The following is a 12,991-nucleotide window of genomic DNA, read 5'->3' on the forward strand; positions in this document are numbered from 1 at the left end:
TAGAGGTGTTCTTTAAGCCTCACAGCAACCCAGGTGTGGGCTGTTTCCCACTTTACAGGTAAGAAAACTGAGACGCAGAGACACAAAGTAATTTGTTCCAAGTCACCCAGGTGATGAGTATTACAGCCCCCAGGCCAGGAGAAGACCCCTCCCCCTCACCCCACCCCCATGCCTGGGCCTAAGTCCAGCTCTTCCCAGAGAAATAAGCATATTTCAGTCTCTTCCTCCCTGACCACAAAGACTCAGCTCTGTCCTCAGAAATATTTGGAAATTTTTATTTAAATGTTTTGTGTTCCCTTTTAACCAACACCAAGAAGAGAATTTTTTTTTTTGCCGTTCCAAACAGGAGAGTCGCTTCAGAGAGGAGCTGGCATGTGTGTTGGGAGCTAGGAAGTGTCTGTCCCGCCAGGCTGCTCTTCCCAGCCCAGGCCACCTGGGGTGGGACAGCCAGTCCCAGGAGCTGACTTCCTGGGAGCCCTGGGAGGCCTTGGAATGAGTGAGTGAGCAAACCCCCATCTGGAAGGGGAAGGACTTAGTCTCTTCTTCAGGCAGGGGCAGGAGCATGGCAGGGCCTGGTAGGTTCCAGAGGGAAGGAGAGGGGAGTGGGTCAGATCTGGAATGTTCCATGGAAGCTTCAGAGCCTCCGGATCTAGAGAAGTATGTTTGCTAGAAAAATAAGATGCTTTGAGAATTTCTGCAGTCTGTGCTCTCTGCCTGCCCAAGAGAAATCTACCCTGTTGGCCAAAGGGGCAGCGGGTGGGGGTGGAGGCAGGAGGCTGGGAACTGGTCTGGCCCCAGTGGAAGATTCAGAGGGGAGCAAGGCAGGCGGCAGACTTTGGTTTCCTGGGTCCCCTTTCTGGCAGCTGCAGAGGCTGTGGATGCCCCCACCTCCCTGCCCCTTGAGGCGTGGGCTGCGGGCAGTGTGCAGCGCTGGGAGAGGGAGGCTGGCCATCTGTCATGGGCTAGTGGGTGTCGGGGCCCTGGGCCTTCAGAACAGGATGCCCAGGGGGAGCAGGGCCAGCAGGAGCAGCAGCGGGCCTGGGGAGGGGCTGCCTGATGACCTGGCTGAGACACAGTGGTCGCGGTTGGCACCAATGCAGGCCGCGTAGGCCATCACGTGGGGGATGTAGTTCTGCTCGTGGACGCCGTGCAGCAGGTGGGCCATGGGGCCCTTGGCGAAGACCGCCACGTCTTCCCCGCCGTGGGTCTCGTGGCGCAGGGGCACAGCAGACTGAGCTTGGTAGTTGTTGTGAGCTGTGGGCCAGAAGAAACATTTGCAGAGCCTACCAAGGGCCTGGCGCTGTGCAGCAGCTTCTCCGTGCCCCTCCCAGGCTGGCTCGAATGCCCCATTTTACAGAAAAGAAAACTGAGGCTTAGGGCGGGGAAGGCATTTCACATGGGCCACAGGATTCAGGCCTGAGTCTGCTCTAACACAGAGGCCTGCACTGAACCCCCAGAAGGGAAAATCAGCATCACCCGAGCTATTTGGATTGGAAGGAAAGAGTCAACCCAAGAGAGGCCCTTACCATTGGCTGCACCATTAGAACCCTCGGGAGCCTCTGGGGACATCAAAACACATGAACAGCATGGAATTGGATGAACACCCCAGGAAGGCTCACGTGTTAGAATATGAGATAGCCAGTAAAAATGGCACTGTATAGCAAACACCTATTCATGCCAGGCTCCATGCTAAGCCATCGGACCCGTTTAGTTCTTCAGATGGCCTTGGGAGCCTTTCATGGAGGAAGCTGAAGCCGAGAAAGGTGAAGTTATGGGCCTGACATCCCAGAGCTACTGAGCTGTAGACGGGGGTTCAAACTGAGACTGTTCTGACTCAGTCCTGGCTGCTCCGAGACCCTGGGCCTTGGCCTCAAGCCTACACTCTGATCCCAGGCCCATCCCTGAGGAGTGCCCTGTCCCCTCCCAGGCCTGGGTCTTGGCAGTCTCACCGTAGTCCACCATGGAGACATTCTCTCGCTCACCGCCCACCACCTTGTAGCCAGGCCCGTTGCCATACAGGATGGCGGTAAAGGGCTTCTTGTCTGTGTCGCTCACCATGGGGGCCAGACCTGCACAGGGAGGCAAGGATCCAGGGGTCAGGTTGGAGCACCAGGGGTACAGTCCCTTTGAAGGGCCCCGAACCACCTCCAGGAAGCCACTTTCCAAATGGACTGACTTCTCACCACCCATCCATCAGTTTTCCCTGTGCCCACATCCCTCACGTCCATTACCCACCCTCTCCCATTTTTCTATCCATCCATCAGCCAGGTAGCCAGCCACCGACCCATGCACTCACCTCACTGTGCTTCCACCCTGCAGCCCCCCACCCATCAGTACATTCTCATTGAGTTGCACCCATGCCAGGCCCTGGGCTTGCTGGCTCTCCAACCCCACTCCTGCTCCCAGATGGGCAGACCCTGGGAATGCCCAGTGCCCACCCCACTGGAGGCCCACCTACCAAAGATAGAGTTGCCACGGGGGGTGTACCCGCCAAAGGTGAAGACGTGGGAGTGGTCAGCAGTGACGACGGTCAATGTGTCCTCCAGGGAGGTCATGGTGCCTGCCTGCCCGATTGCCTGGTCCATCTCCACTGCCTCATGCAGCGCCTGCTTGGCCTTGCCTTCGTGGTGCCCATGGTCAATCCTGCCTCCTTGCGACACCAAGGCAAAGGCCTCGGGTGAGGGGAGGGGAAGGAGATCTGCACCCCCAGCCCCACCACATGGGTCACCTTCCTTTGATGGGGCACTATCACATACCAGGCGCCACGCCAGGCTCTCATGCCGCCCCTCAACCTGTACAGCAGCTCAGAGAGGGCGAGTTGCTGGACCAAAGGCCCACCCGTGGAGAGCGCACAGCCAGGATTTAAAGCAGATCCACCTGACTGCAAAGCTTGTGCTCTTTCCACCAGCCCACGCTGCTTGAAGGAGACCCTGAGACATCGGAGAGGCAGGGAGGGAGCCAAGGTCCCGAGTGCCCACTAGGGGCCAGGCATGACAAGTGATGTCTTGTTTCCCCTTCCTAACAACCCTCAGCAGAGAGCAACGGAGGCCCAGAGCGGGGAAGTCACATGCCCAACATAGCATTTGCTGCTTTTGATCACCTGCTTTTCCTCAGCCACTTTAAACGGTCCCCTTGGAGTGAAAAGCACAGTCTGAAAAGGTGGTGAAAGCCCTTGGTGCACAGGCAGGGCCCAGGGCAGAATTCCAGAAAGGCCTGTGGAAGCCTGCATGCCGTGCTGCCTCCCCAAGGTGAGCACGGGGGGCCTGGCACGCAGCCTGGCTTAAAGGTCGCAGCTAAGGGCTGTGCGTCTCCAACAGGAAGATGCTCCTGGGTGGACATTCCCAACTCTGAGGGTCCTGGGCTTGGGCGCCGGGCTCTCCGCCCTGCCCGCTAGCCTGAGCCTCACCACCTCGGCCTGGCAGCCTGGAAGGGTGGGTCCTTCCTTTGTTGTGGCTCTGGGAGCAGCTGGCCTGGCGGGCCCCGTCCTGGCCCTGCTCACAAAGAGGACTGCTCCCCGGGGAGCCCCTGCTCACCGCCGCTGGTTCTTGGCTGGTTCCTCGGCGTCAGAGGCCTGTTCGGGGCCAGGCCGAGACCGCTGGGGCCTGAATGGGAACCCCGGGGTTTGGCAAGAAAGCAGCCAAGCCGGGCTGGCGGCCACTGGCCTCTGGAGGGCGGAGGGGCCTGAGCGTCTATGGATGAGTGGGGCAAGTATTGTGCAAATGTGTGTGTGTGTGTGTGTGTGTGTGTGTACATGAAGACAATGGCTGTTAGAACTTTGGGAGATTCCGGAAACTTTATCATGTCCTCAAACTTCCTATTGTTATTGACTAAGCTATTATGTAAATATCATCATCATCATAATGGAAACACTGAGGATGTATCCTCTGCCCAGCCCTGTTCCAAGTACTTTATGTCTCTGAACTTAATGGATGCTAATGACCCTCTGTGAGAGGGGACTACGTGGGGCCTGGTTTTACAGAAATGTACAGGTGGAGGTTCCCACAGCCGGCGGGTGGCAGCATTAGGACGAGCGCCCAAGAGTCTGACTCCAGGGCCTCACCGCAGCCGTGGGAAGCTCCATGAATGCCTGCACACAGCACTGCTGACTCCCAGAGGGTCTGGCTCTCCCAGTCTGGGCGACCTGGGATATCCCAGGGCCTGCCTTTTCCTCTCAGGGGTAGGACTCATGAACCTGACCTTGGCTCCACACGTGCCTAGTAACAGCAGATGTCCACTGCCCAGCTGGGAGGGCTCCCATGACCGACGGGCATCTGCAGAGGAGGCCCCTGGGCCTGCGTCCTTGCAGCTCCAGGCAGCTGCTCAGAGTCTACTGGGCCTGTTGATTTGTCTTTTGGGAGGAGTGAAGCTGAGGGGGCTGCACCCCCCCTCCCCCAGAGCGAGGCCTCAGGGAGGAACTCCCAGAAGAAAGAAACTCGCCCCCCTTTTCAGGAAGCCTTCCTGGACTAGTAAGCCTGGCTTAATGTATGTATGTGTGATGAACAGTTTGTTGCGCTGGGAGCTTCAGCACTACCCTCTTCTCCCAGTCTACAACCCATCCTCCCAAAGGAATTTCCCATCATCCCCAAACTGAACAGTTCTCTCTGAGAGCTGGACCCCTCCATCCCCTGACCTCAGGGCTGTGTATCCAGAAGCTCTCGGGCAGGTGGCCCTGTAGTCAGGCCTGGGGCCCTACCTTCCACCAGCAAGAAGAAACCTTTGGGGTTCTTGCTCAGGATCTTGATGGCAATCTCCACCATCTCGGAGAGTGACGGGTCCGTCACGTTGTTCCTGTTCAACTCGTACTGCATGTCCCCTGGCTCAAAGAGACCTGAGGAGGACAGAGATGGTGAGAGTTCACGACCTGCTAGGAGGATCCCCAAGGAACCTGCGGTGTCTCAGGGAGCACAGGTTCCCCACACACAACTTGGGGGCAATTGGGGGAAAGGAAACTCATCTGGATGGTTCTTGGCACCCAAGGTGTGCCAGGTGCTTTGGGAGTGTTGCCTCCTGTCACCCTCATGGCCATACCATGAAGAGGGGTCATCATGTCCATTTACAGAGGAGGAGACTGAGGCTCAGGGGGTCAGTCACTTGCTATTTTCAGCTGCTGAGTGGAAGATCTAGGATTCAAGTTCATCATCCTACCCCACAGCCTGAAGGGCCCCACACACAGCACCGTGTCCCTGAGGCAGAGGACTGTGCCCTGGACTCGACAGGGCAGCATGGCTGTGTGTTTACAGTGTTTACATGTCACTTATTGGTCAGGTTTGAAGTACACAGTTACCTGTGCAGTGAAACAACAGGTTTGGGGTTACTGAGCTCAGTTTTCTCACTATGAAATAAGGAATGATCCATTCCTTCCCCATGTTACAAGAGTCAACATGGATCAGGTTGGTGTTTTCAATTCTGGATATCCTTGCAGAACACCTTGCCCTTCCATGAGTGTGTGTACAGTCAAACAAGAGTTCCAATGAACAGAGTGCTCCCTCTGTGCCACATGCCATTCTAAGAGCTTTGGAAACACATAGGTGCCAGCCTCCAAGATGGCACCCAATAATCCCCAGCGTGTCCCCTCCCACAGTGACTAGGGCAGGCCTGTGTATCCAATAGAATACTGCAGAAATGATGGTGTGACTTCCAGGTCTGGGCCTTCGATACTGCAGCTTCTGCTTTGCATGCTCTTGGGTTTCTGGAAGAAGCCAGCCGCCATGTTGTGAGGACACTCAAGCAACTCCAAGGAGAGATCCACGGGGCAAGGAATTGAGGCATCCTGCCAACTTGTTAGCCATACGAGTGAGCCATCTTGGAAGCCCCAGCCCCAGTCAAGCCTTTAGATAATTGCAACCTTATGAGAGACCCAGCCAAGCCGTTCCTAGTTCCTGACCCAAAGAAACTGTGTAAGTAATAAAAATTTGCTCCTATTTTAAACTATTAAGTTTTGGGATAATATGATGCACAGTAGTAGATAACCTATACAGTGCATTAGATCGCTTAATCCTCATGACAACCCTGGGGAGGCCCTCTCGTTACCCCACTTTACAGAAGAGTCATTATTCCTACTTTATAGAGGAGAAAACTGAGGCACAGAGAAAACACTTGCTCAAGGTTGCACAGCTCATAGGTGGTAGGAACTGGACTGGAACCCAGCACTCTGGCTCTGAGATTCATGGGTGGAACTGTCTTGCTCCATGAGTGCATGCACAGCTCCACATAGCCTGTGTGTGGGACAGAGTCTGTGCCATGTGACCCAGGCAAGCAGAGGGCTATGTGTATCTGGGGGATCCTCCAGGTACCCAGCTCTGAGCCCATAATCACCAATGACACACCCAGGACCTGGGAGCTAAGCTCCTTGGGAAACGTTTGCAGGAGATTCTGCCACCACTGGCTGGGCACATAGCTGGGTGGGAAAACGGACCCAGATGTCTGCATGGTGGTGCTCAGGTCTCATCCCACGTAGCCCAGCGCTGCCCCTGAGCCCCACCACTGCTCCTTACTCCCTGGAGAGGAGGGAGCACCCCCCCAAGACACCCAGGCTGGCTTCCGCCCTGGCCACACAGTGAGGCTGGCTCCAGGCCTCTGCTCCACAGACTGGGACTTGTCTCAGCTCTAGCCAGGGTTCAGACTTACCTGGGCCACACAGGTCGCTTTCCTTCTCTGACCTTCAGTTTCCCTGTACTCAATGTGCTATTCACCCTGCACAGCCAGCAGATTTGGGGCTGAAATTCTATGAACCAGAACCCCTTCTTCACCCCTCCCAGGTCCTGGAGCCTGAGAGCAAAGGTCCCTAAGTAGGGGAGCAGGCTGGGGCCTCGCCCCCAGGTGCTGGGTCATACCCTAGGGCACCCAGCCAGGTATCCACCACTCCAACCCAAACCCCCTTACCTAAGAGGTAGTCCACGGTGTTGGGGTTGAGGGCCAGGAGTTCGGTGCGGTTCCAGACATAGTGAGAGTGCTAGGAGGAATGGCCTGTGTCAGTTGTGCTGGGCCAGGGAGTTGGAAGGACTGACTCCAGCTGGTCCAAGAGTTTGGGCATGTATTTATTTCCTTCAGTTCTTGAACAATCCCTCCCCGAGGATCTACCATCCCTGCCCTCAAGAAATGACAAATAAATAGACAATTCTAATGCAGGGAGAGAAGAATTCTGAGACCAGGGGGCACTGTGAGCCCAAAGGCAGGATCAGGGAGGGCTCCCTGGTGGAGGTGATGTCCTAATGAGGCCCTGGAGGACAAGTAGTAATTGATCAGCCTGGGGTCAGGGAGTTAAGTTCCAAGTAGAGGAACATGGGGCAAAGAGGGAGGCACAGGTCACAGGGGGCTTTGAGTGTCCACTGAGAGGTATGAGCTGTGTTCCTTGGGCCATGGAGAGCCAGGGAGGAAGCAAAGCCCTAGCTCTGCACTGGGGACCCCCTATAAGGGGGCAATAAAGGAAGTGCTGCTTCTCTAGGTCACAGAAGCCACGGGAAGAGGCTGGTTGGCTGACCTGGAGATGGCACCATTCGGGGCCTGGCCTCAGGCTCCTAGCACTGCCAGGAATCAGCTGTGTGTTGTTGAGAGAGTCCCTTGCCTTCTCTGGGCAATGGGATTAGGATTAGTGGTTTTCAAACCTCAGGGGTTATTATGGGAAGGAAGTTATTATGGCTAAGAATGTGGGGCTCTGTTCCCTTACTCCCATCCCCTCCTCTGCTTCCCTGAGGTATGTTATCTCATTTAATCTCCACATCAGCCCTATGAAGTTGGGATTATTATTCCCATTTTACAGATGAGGAAACTGAGACACACAGATGACATAGCTACTTGGTGGTAAAGGTGAGACACTCTAGAACCTACTCTTGAGGCATGGTTTGCAAGGAGTGTATGGCCTATCTGGGAGCCCACAGTGATATCTGCCCAGTCCAGTGCTGTGGACTCCCTCCCTCCCCCCTGGGGTCTAGACTGAGCTCCCAGGTAAGCACCCTGCCTATGTAAGAGGGATTAAGTTCTGGTTCTACATTCCAGGTAGAGAAACTGAGGCTGGGAGGGCTACTGTCTTTCTGGCCAGGGCGGGAGCGGCTCTGGCCCAGCTTGAGCTGACTCAGAAGGAATGGAAAAGGTTCAGAGCAGCTCAGTCCCACCCCCACCAACCCCGTGGGGGCCATTCCCCGGCCCGGCCCCTGCCCCCACCTCACCCTTGGCCCAGCCCCATCCCACAAGGCCTCCCCTGGGGCGAGTCCTGGAACCCTCAGAAACCCAACCCCAGAGTGACATCAAAGTGGCTGCCAGGCTGCTCCCCACTGTCTTCAGCCCTGACCACAGTCATCCAGACCCCAGCTGCCCCGGGCCCAGCGGCCCACAGCACAGATTAAACAGTAAGAAGGCCAGAGCCGCTGGGGGAGCCAGAGCTCGGCCCTTCCCACGTTCCAGCCTGCCTTCCCCAGCACGTGCCCTCGCTCTGGCCAAAGCCAACTCCCTGTGAAGGGCTCGACCTCACTCCCTGCCACCTCTGCCTGCAGGACCTCCCAGCACTGCCTCCTGCCCACTTCCTCCCGCTCCTCAGGCCTTCTCAGGACCTCCCTGTGGTCTCCTCTCTGGGCTCCAGCAGGTCCTGGGCATCCCACCATCTAAGCACACAGCGTCCCACATTTCCTTGACCATCCGATTTATCATTTGGACCTCATGCTAGCCAGGGGCCCTGCACACAGTAGGGCTCAGGGGGACTGAATGTCCATGCAGGCTATCCCCTGGCCCACCCTCCTCCTCACTGCCTAGCTTTTCCATTGCCCTCCCCTAAAGGAAGGAATCGATTGATTACCTACTATGTAATCAATTTTGAATCCGTTGAGGTATGAATTATGGCTACATTTTAGAGGAGAAAACTGATTTGGAAAGGGCTCAAGCACCGCAGCCCACCCGCAGCCATCGGGTCCCCAAACGGCTACCTTATGCCTCGGCTTGAAGCTCTTCCAGATGTCGACGAGGTTCAGGCCGTCCAGCCTCGTGCCCCTGGCCTTCTCGTCTAGCTCATACTCCACGTCGGTTCTATTCTTGGGGAACATGTACTTCCGGCCACCCCCCATGATCACCTGAAGGGGACAGGAGCCATCAGTACACTGGGGTTCCAAGCCATCCGGCAGCCCCAGTGGGGACAGTGGGGACGCGTCTCCGGCCTGGAGAGTCCTGGGTTCAGGCTGCGCTACTCTCCCCGAGCCTCGCTTTTCCAGCTTGGGGAGGACACCATGGGTCCCCTGGGACTGTGTGTGGCCTGGGCTCCTGGGTGAAATACCAGAGCTGCCAATAACCCCCTCGCCTGGCCTTCCAGAAGCCCGACACAGAACTCGCACCTGTGTGAAAACAAGGCCTCTAGAGAGCGCCCCCCGTGTGTCGGCCCGAGCCCCTCGGACGGACGGGGTGCCCTCCTGTTTGACCCGAGGCCGCAAGGGAACCCGTGCCCTGTACGCACTTTCCAAACACAGGCAAAGCTGCTGAAATCTGGTTTCTTCCCCCCAAGGCCGCACAGCCAGCAGGGGCAGAGCCAGACTGGAACCCGGGGCTCCTTCCGAGCCTGGCCCTGGGGCCCGGCTGTGTCGCAGAGCCCGTGGGGGAGCCTCCAAGGGCGGCCTGTCCCCACAGGGCGGCAGGGTGCCCGCGGGCCAGGGAGGTCTCGGGGCAGCCCAGCCGGGAGCCTGGGCAAACAGCGGGCCAGGGCCCGGCCTGTGTAGTCGCCGCCAGGCTAATTTTACCCACCGCGCTGCCTGCGCGGGCGGAGGGACGCGGGACTGTTTGTTTTCCTTGGGAGTCCATGTTTGAAGTCCTGACTATTTTTAAAACTGGGGCCAAGAGCATAACAGCTGCCGCCCACAGTTACCACCACACCGGTGTCCTCCTGTCACCACAGGCGTCAGCCCGGGCCGCCGCCCCTGGCTGACACCTGGGGAGAGCAGAGCCCAGCTCTGGGGAGCCTCGGTCCCCGGCCTGGCACCTCACGGCCCACTCTCTCCCTTCCGCTCCATTTTCCTCCTGGGTCCCAGGCTGTGCGGGGAGTTTAGGCAGGTGGTCAGGTGGGGAGGGCGCCCCAGGACCAGCCTGGATCATGGGGAGCTGGTGGGGACATGGCTTTGAATCCTGATTCTGTCCCTTCTTGACCAAGGGCCTGTTACTTCTCTCAGAGCCTCAGTTTCCTTACCTATAAAATGGAAACAATACCCACCCCCAGGACTGTCACAGCCACGGGACTGTCACAGGAGGACATGCAGTAACGCAGTGTTCCCAGCACCCAGGGGTGGCCTCTGTGGAGGGTGTTTTGACTGCACGGGGCATTAGAGATCAGTTTCCCCAGGGGCAGGTTCCTCACTGCCAGCTCTGGCTGGCATCTCTGCGGGCGGGGCAGGCTGTGAAGGGAGGAGAAGGGGCCTCGGGTCACTGACCCCTTGCCCCCCCACACTGTTCCCACAGAACCCGGCCCCTTGGCATTTTCCGAGTGGAAATGAAGCCCCCAATCTTGCTGCCGGGAGCCTCCTCATTTCCAGCCCCAGCAGAGACTTCACACGGGCTCATTAAACTCCCAAATAACAGACTTGCTGTTTGGCTTTGGGGTTTGGGTTTGTGTCTTTCTTTCTTTTTTTTTTTTTTTGTGTTGTTTTTTTAGCAAAAGATATTTATTTTCAGGGCGGACACCAGGATTTTTGTTTCACGTACAGCCTGGGGGCTGGGGGCTTCAGGGTGGTGGTGATGCAGGGCCCATGGGAGAGAAAAGGGTGAGGAGAGAGGCGAGGAGGGGGGCACTACTCACCGGGGACCCCCTTCCTCACCCTCGCCCTCGCTCCCCCCCCAGTGGCTCCTGAGGACCCCCCAGTCCACCCCTCACCCCCACCGGATAAATCTTCCCTTAAGCTCCTGTCCCCCTCTCAGGCTGTCCTTGCCAAATCTCTCTGAAGTGCAGCCCCGTAATTATACCCTGTGCTTGTACAACAAATGTTCTCACATCCATGACCTCATCTCGTCCTCCAGCGGCCCTAGGAGGGGGCAAGCGGGGCTCTCTGTTCTTGTTGTACAGGTGGGGAAACTGAGGCTTGGGGAGAAGTGACCTGTCCCAGGACACGAGTCAGGTCGAGGCAGCCCAGACAGTGGCTTTGCTTGGGATATACGCTCACTAAAAGGGTCAACAGGATGGTCTGTCCTAAAACGGGTGTTAATTCACTGCTAGGGAAAGGGAAGGCATGGGTTGGTACAGGGCCCGGGGCATTTAGAAATTGGGGAGGTTGCATGGGGGGCAGAGGGTGCGTCTGGAGCCAGTGAGTTTGTCTAGTACAGTTAGACACAGAGGTAAGGGGGAGGCGGGACCCGGGGCTTCCTCCGAGCCTCACTGAACCCATTCTAGGCTCAGGGGGCCAAAGTCCCCTTGCCGCCTCCGTTCGATCCCCAGAGTAGCTAACAAGAGCCTAAGAAAGGAACAAGCCAGAGGAGAGAGTGGGGACCCCTCCGGACATCAGGTGGACGATGCCTGGGTGGCATGTGCTCACTCATACACGAACCTGCTCGGTGTGTTACAGCTTGTGTTTCGGGGCAAGGACAAGTGGCTCACGCATAAATGCTACCACTTTCTCGCTCACGAGGTGTCAGGCCCTGCGCTAAACCCCACGGGGATTATTGTGTTTAGATCCTGCGGTGGGTTCACTGAGACGGGTACGTTTCACACCGGGGCTGGGAAAGGGAAGGCTCAAAGCGGGTGAGGAACTGGCCCAAGGTCACACAGCTAGCAAGCAGGGCAAAGATTTGAACCCAAGAAGTTGAAAATCGAGAACATGCACTAACCGCCGTCCACCCACCTTCCCTCCAGGCTGGGTGAGTAAGGGGGACACATACCTGTTTGTGCAAGGGGGAACGCACAGGGCAGGCACTCCCCTCAGAGGGCCACTCTGCCACCCACCTCCCGGTGTTGTCGGGGTGCAGCGCCAGGCTCCAATTTACAAAATAATCCCTGGGCGCCTGGTTCTCGAGGTGTGGTGGCGGCCACATCAGGGTTTATCCCTCAGCCCCGCCGTGGAGAAATCCTACAGAGCCTCCCTGCCCCGACCACAAATCCCCTAATGGGCTGGGAGCCCTCCCAGGTGTGTAGGGAGCCAGGCCAAGCTGCTGCTCCCCTGCCAGCCTGTGCCTGAGCCTCAGGCCCCCCTGAGGCCTGCCTCACAGCCCGGGGGTCCCTGCACTGGCTGCACCCCCTGAACTCGCCTCGATGTCCCTGATGTTGTGCATGAGCTGGTAGGCAATGTCCTTGCAGCCCTGGCTCAGGGCCTCCGGGGGCATCTCGTTGTCTGAATACCAGTCCCGGTCGGCGGAGTGGGCGTAGGCGGCGCTGGGGGTGGCGTGGTTCACTCGAGTGGTGGTCACGATGCCCACAGATTTCCCTGGGGTGTGGGAGAGGAGGGGTTGGCTTCATCTGGAGACAGCGGTGTCCAAGCTGCCTCTCCCTCCTAGCTAAAGACTGGCCTCCCGTTCGTTGCATGACTGCCTGGGCCTCAGTCTCCCCACCAGTATTTAAGGGGGGATGGTGGCTTCCAAATACCCTGGCAGCTCAGATACCCTGCCTCCTGTAGGACCCTTGAGCTGTGAGCACCTGGGCTGGAGTCCTCCCTTCCACTGGGGACCCTGCAGAGCCCCACTCCTCCAGGAACACAGGGGTCCCTCCTAAGGGCTCTCAGGTGGTGCTGTCACCTGTGTCAGCTGGCCTCCTGCCCTGACTCTAAAGCTCCTGGGGACATGGGCCAGGGCGGCCTGCTTCCAGGAGGAAGGAAGGAGGAGACGTTTACTGAACCCCCCCAGGGCTGGCACTGGGCTGGGCCCCTTGTCTTCCTCATAGCAAGCCTATGAGGGGACTGTTTTCATGCCCATTTTATAGTGAAATGAAAAGACTCAGGGAAATGCTCCAGGACCAGACCCACACTGGAGTGGGTTCCTAAACCACCAGCCTTCCTGTCCTGGACGGGATCCCATGAATATTTCAGACTCTCAGAACCAG

The 12,991-nt window shown here is 57.5% G+C and overlaps 1 protein-coding gene across 3 annotated transcripts in view; it reads right to left on the minus strand.

Moving 5' to 3' along the window:
- Positions 1–259: 259 nt before the first annotated feature.
- Positions 260–12,991, minus strand: part of ALPL (alkaline phosphatase, biomineralization associated) — a 53,181-nt gene continuing 40,449 nt past the window's right edge. For all 3 annotated transcript variants that reach the window (XM_081143893.1, XM_081143895.1, XM_081143894.1), the window contains exons 6-12: positions 12,205–12,380; positions 8,916–9,059; positions 6,883–6,952; positions 4,694–4,828; positions 2,459–2,650; positions 1,950–2,069; positions 260–1,254 (exon numbers count right to left, since the gene is read on the minus strand). In XM_081143893.1, coding sequence (XP_081000019.1) covers positions 989–1,254; positions 1,950–2,069; positions 2,459–2,650; positions 4,694–4,828; positions 6,883–6,952; positions 8,916–9,059; positions 12,205–12,380 — 1,103 coding nt within the window. In that variant the 3' untranslated portion in view covers positions 260–988. The remainder of the gene's footprint in view (positions 1,255–1,949; positions 2,070–2,458; positions 2,651–4,693; positions 4,829–6,882; positions 6,953–8,915; positions 9,060–12,204; positions 12,381–12,991) is intronic.

The sequence above is a fragment of the Miniopterus schreibersii genome, assembly GCF_964146895.1.
Source record: "Miniopterus schreibersii genome assembly, chromosome: 8".
NCBI classification, from domain to species: domain Eukaryota; kingdom Metazoa; phylum Chordata; class Mammalia; order Chiroptera; family Miniopteridae; genus Miniopterus; species Miniopterus schreibersii.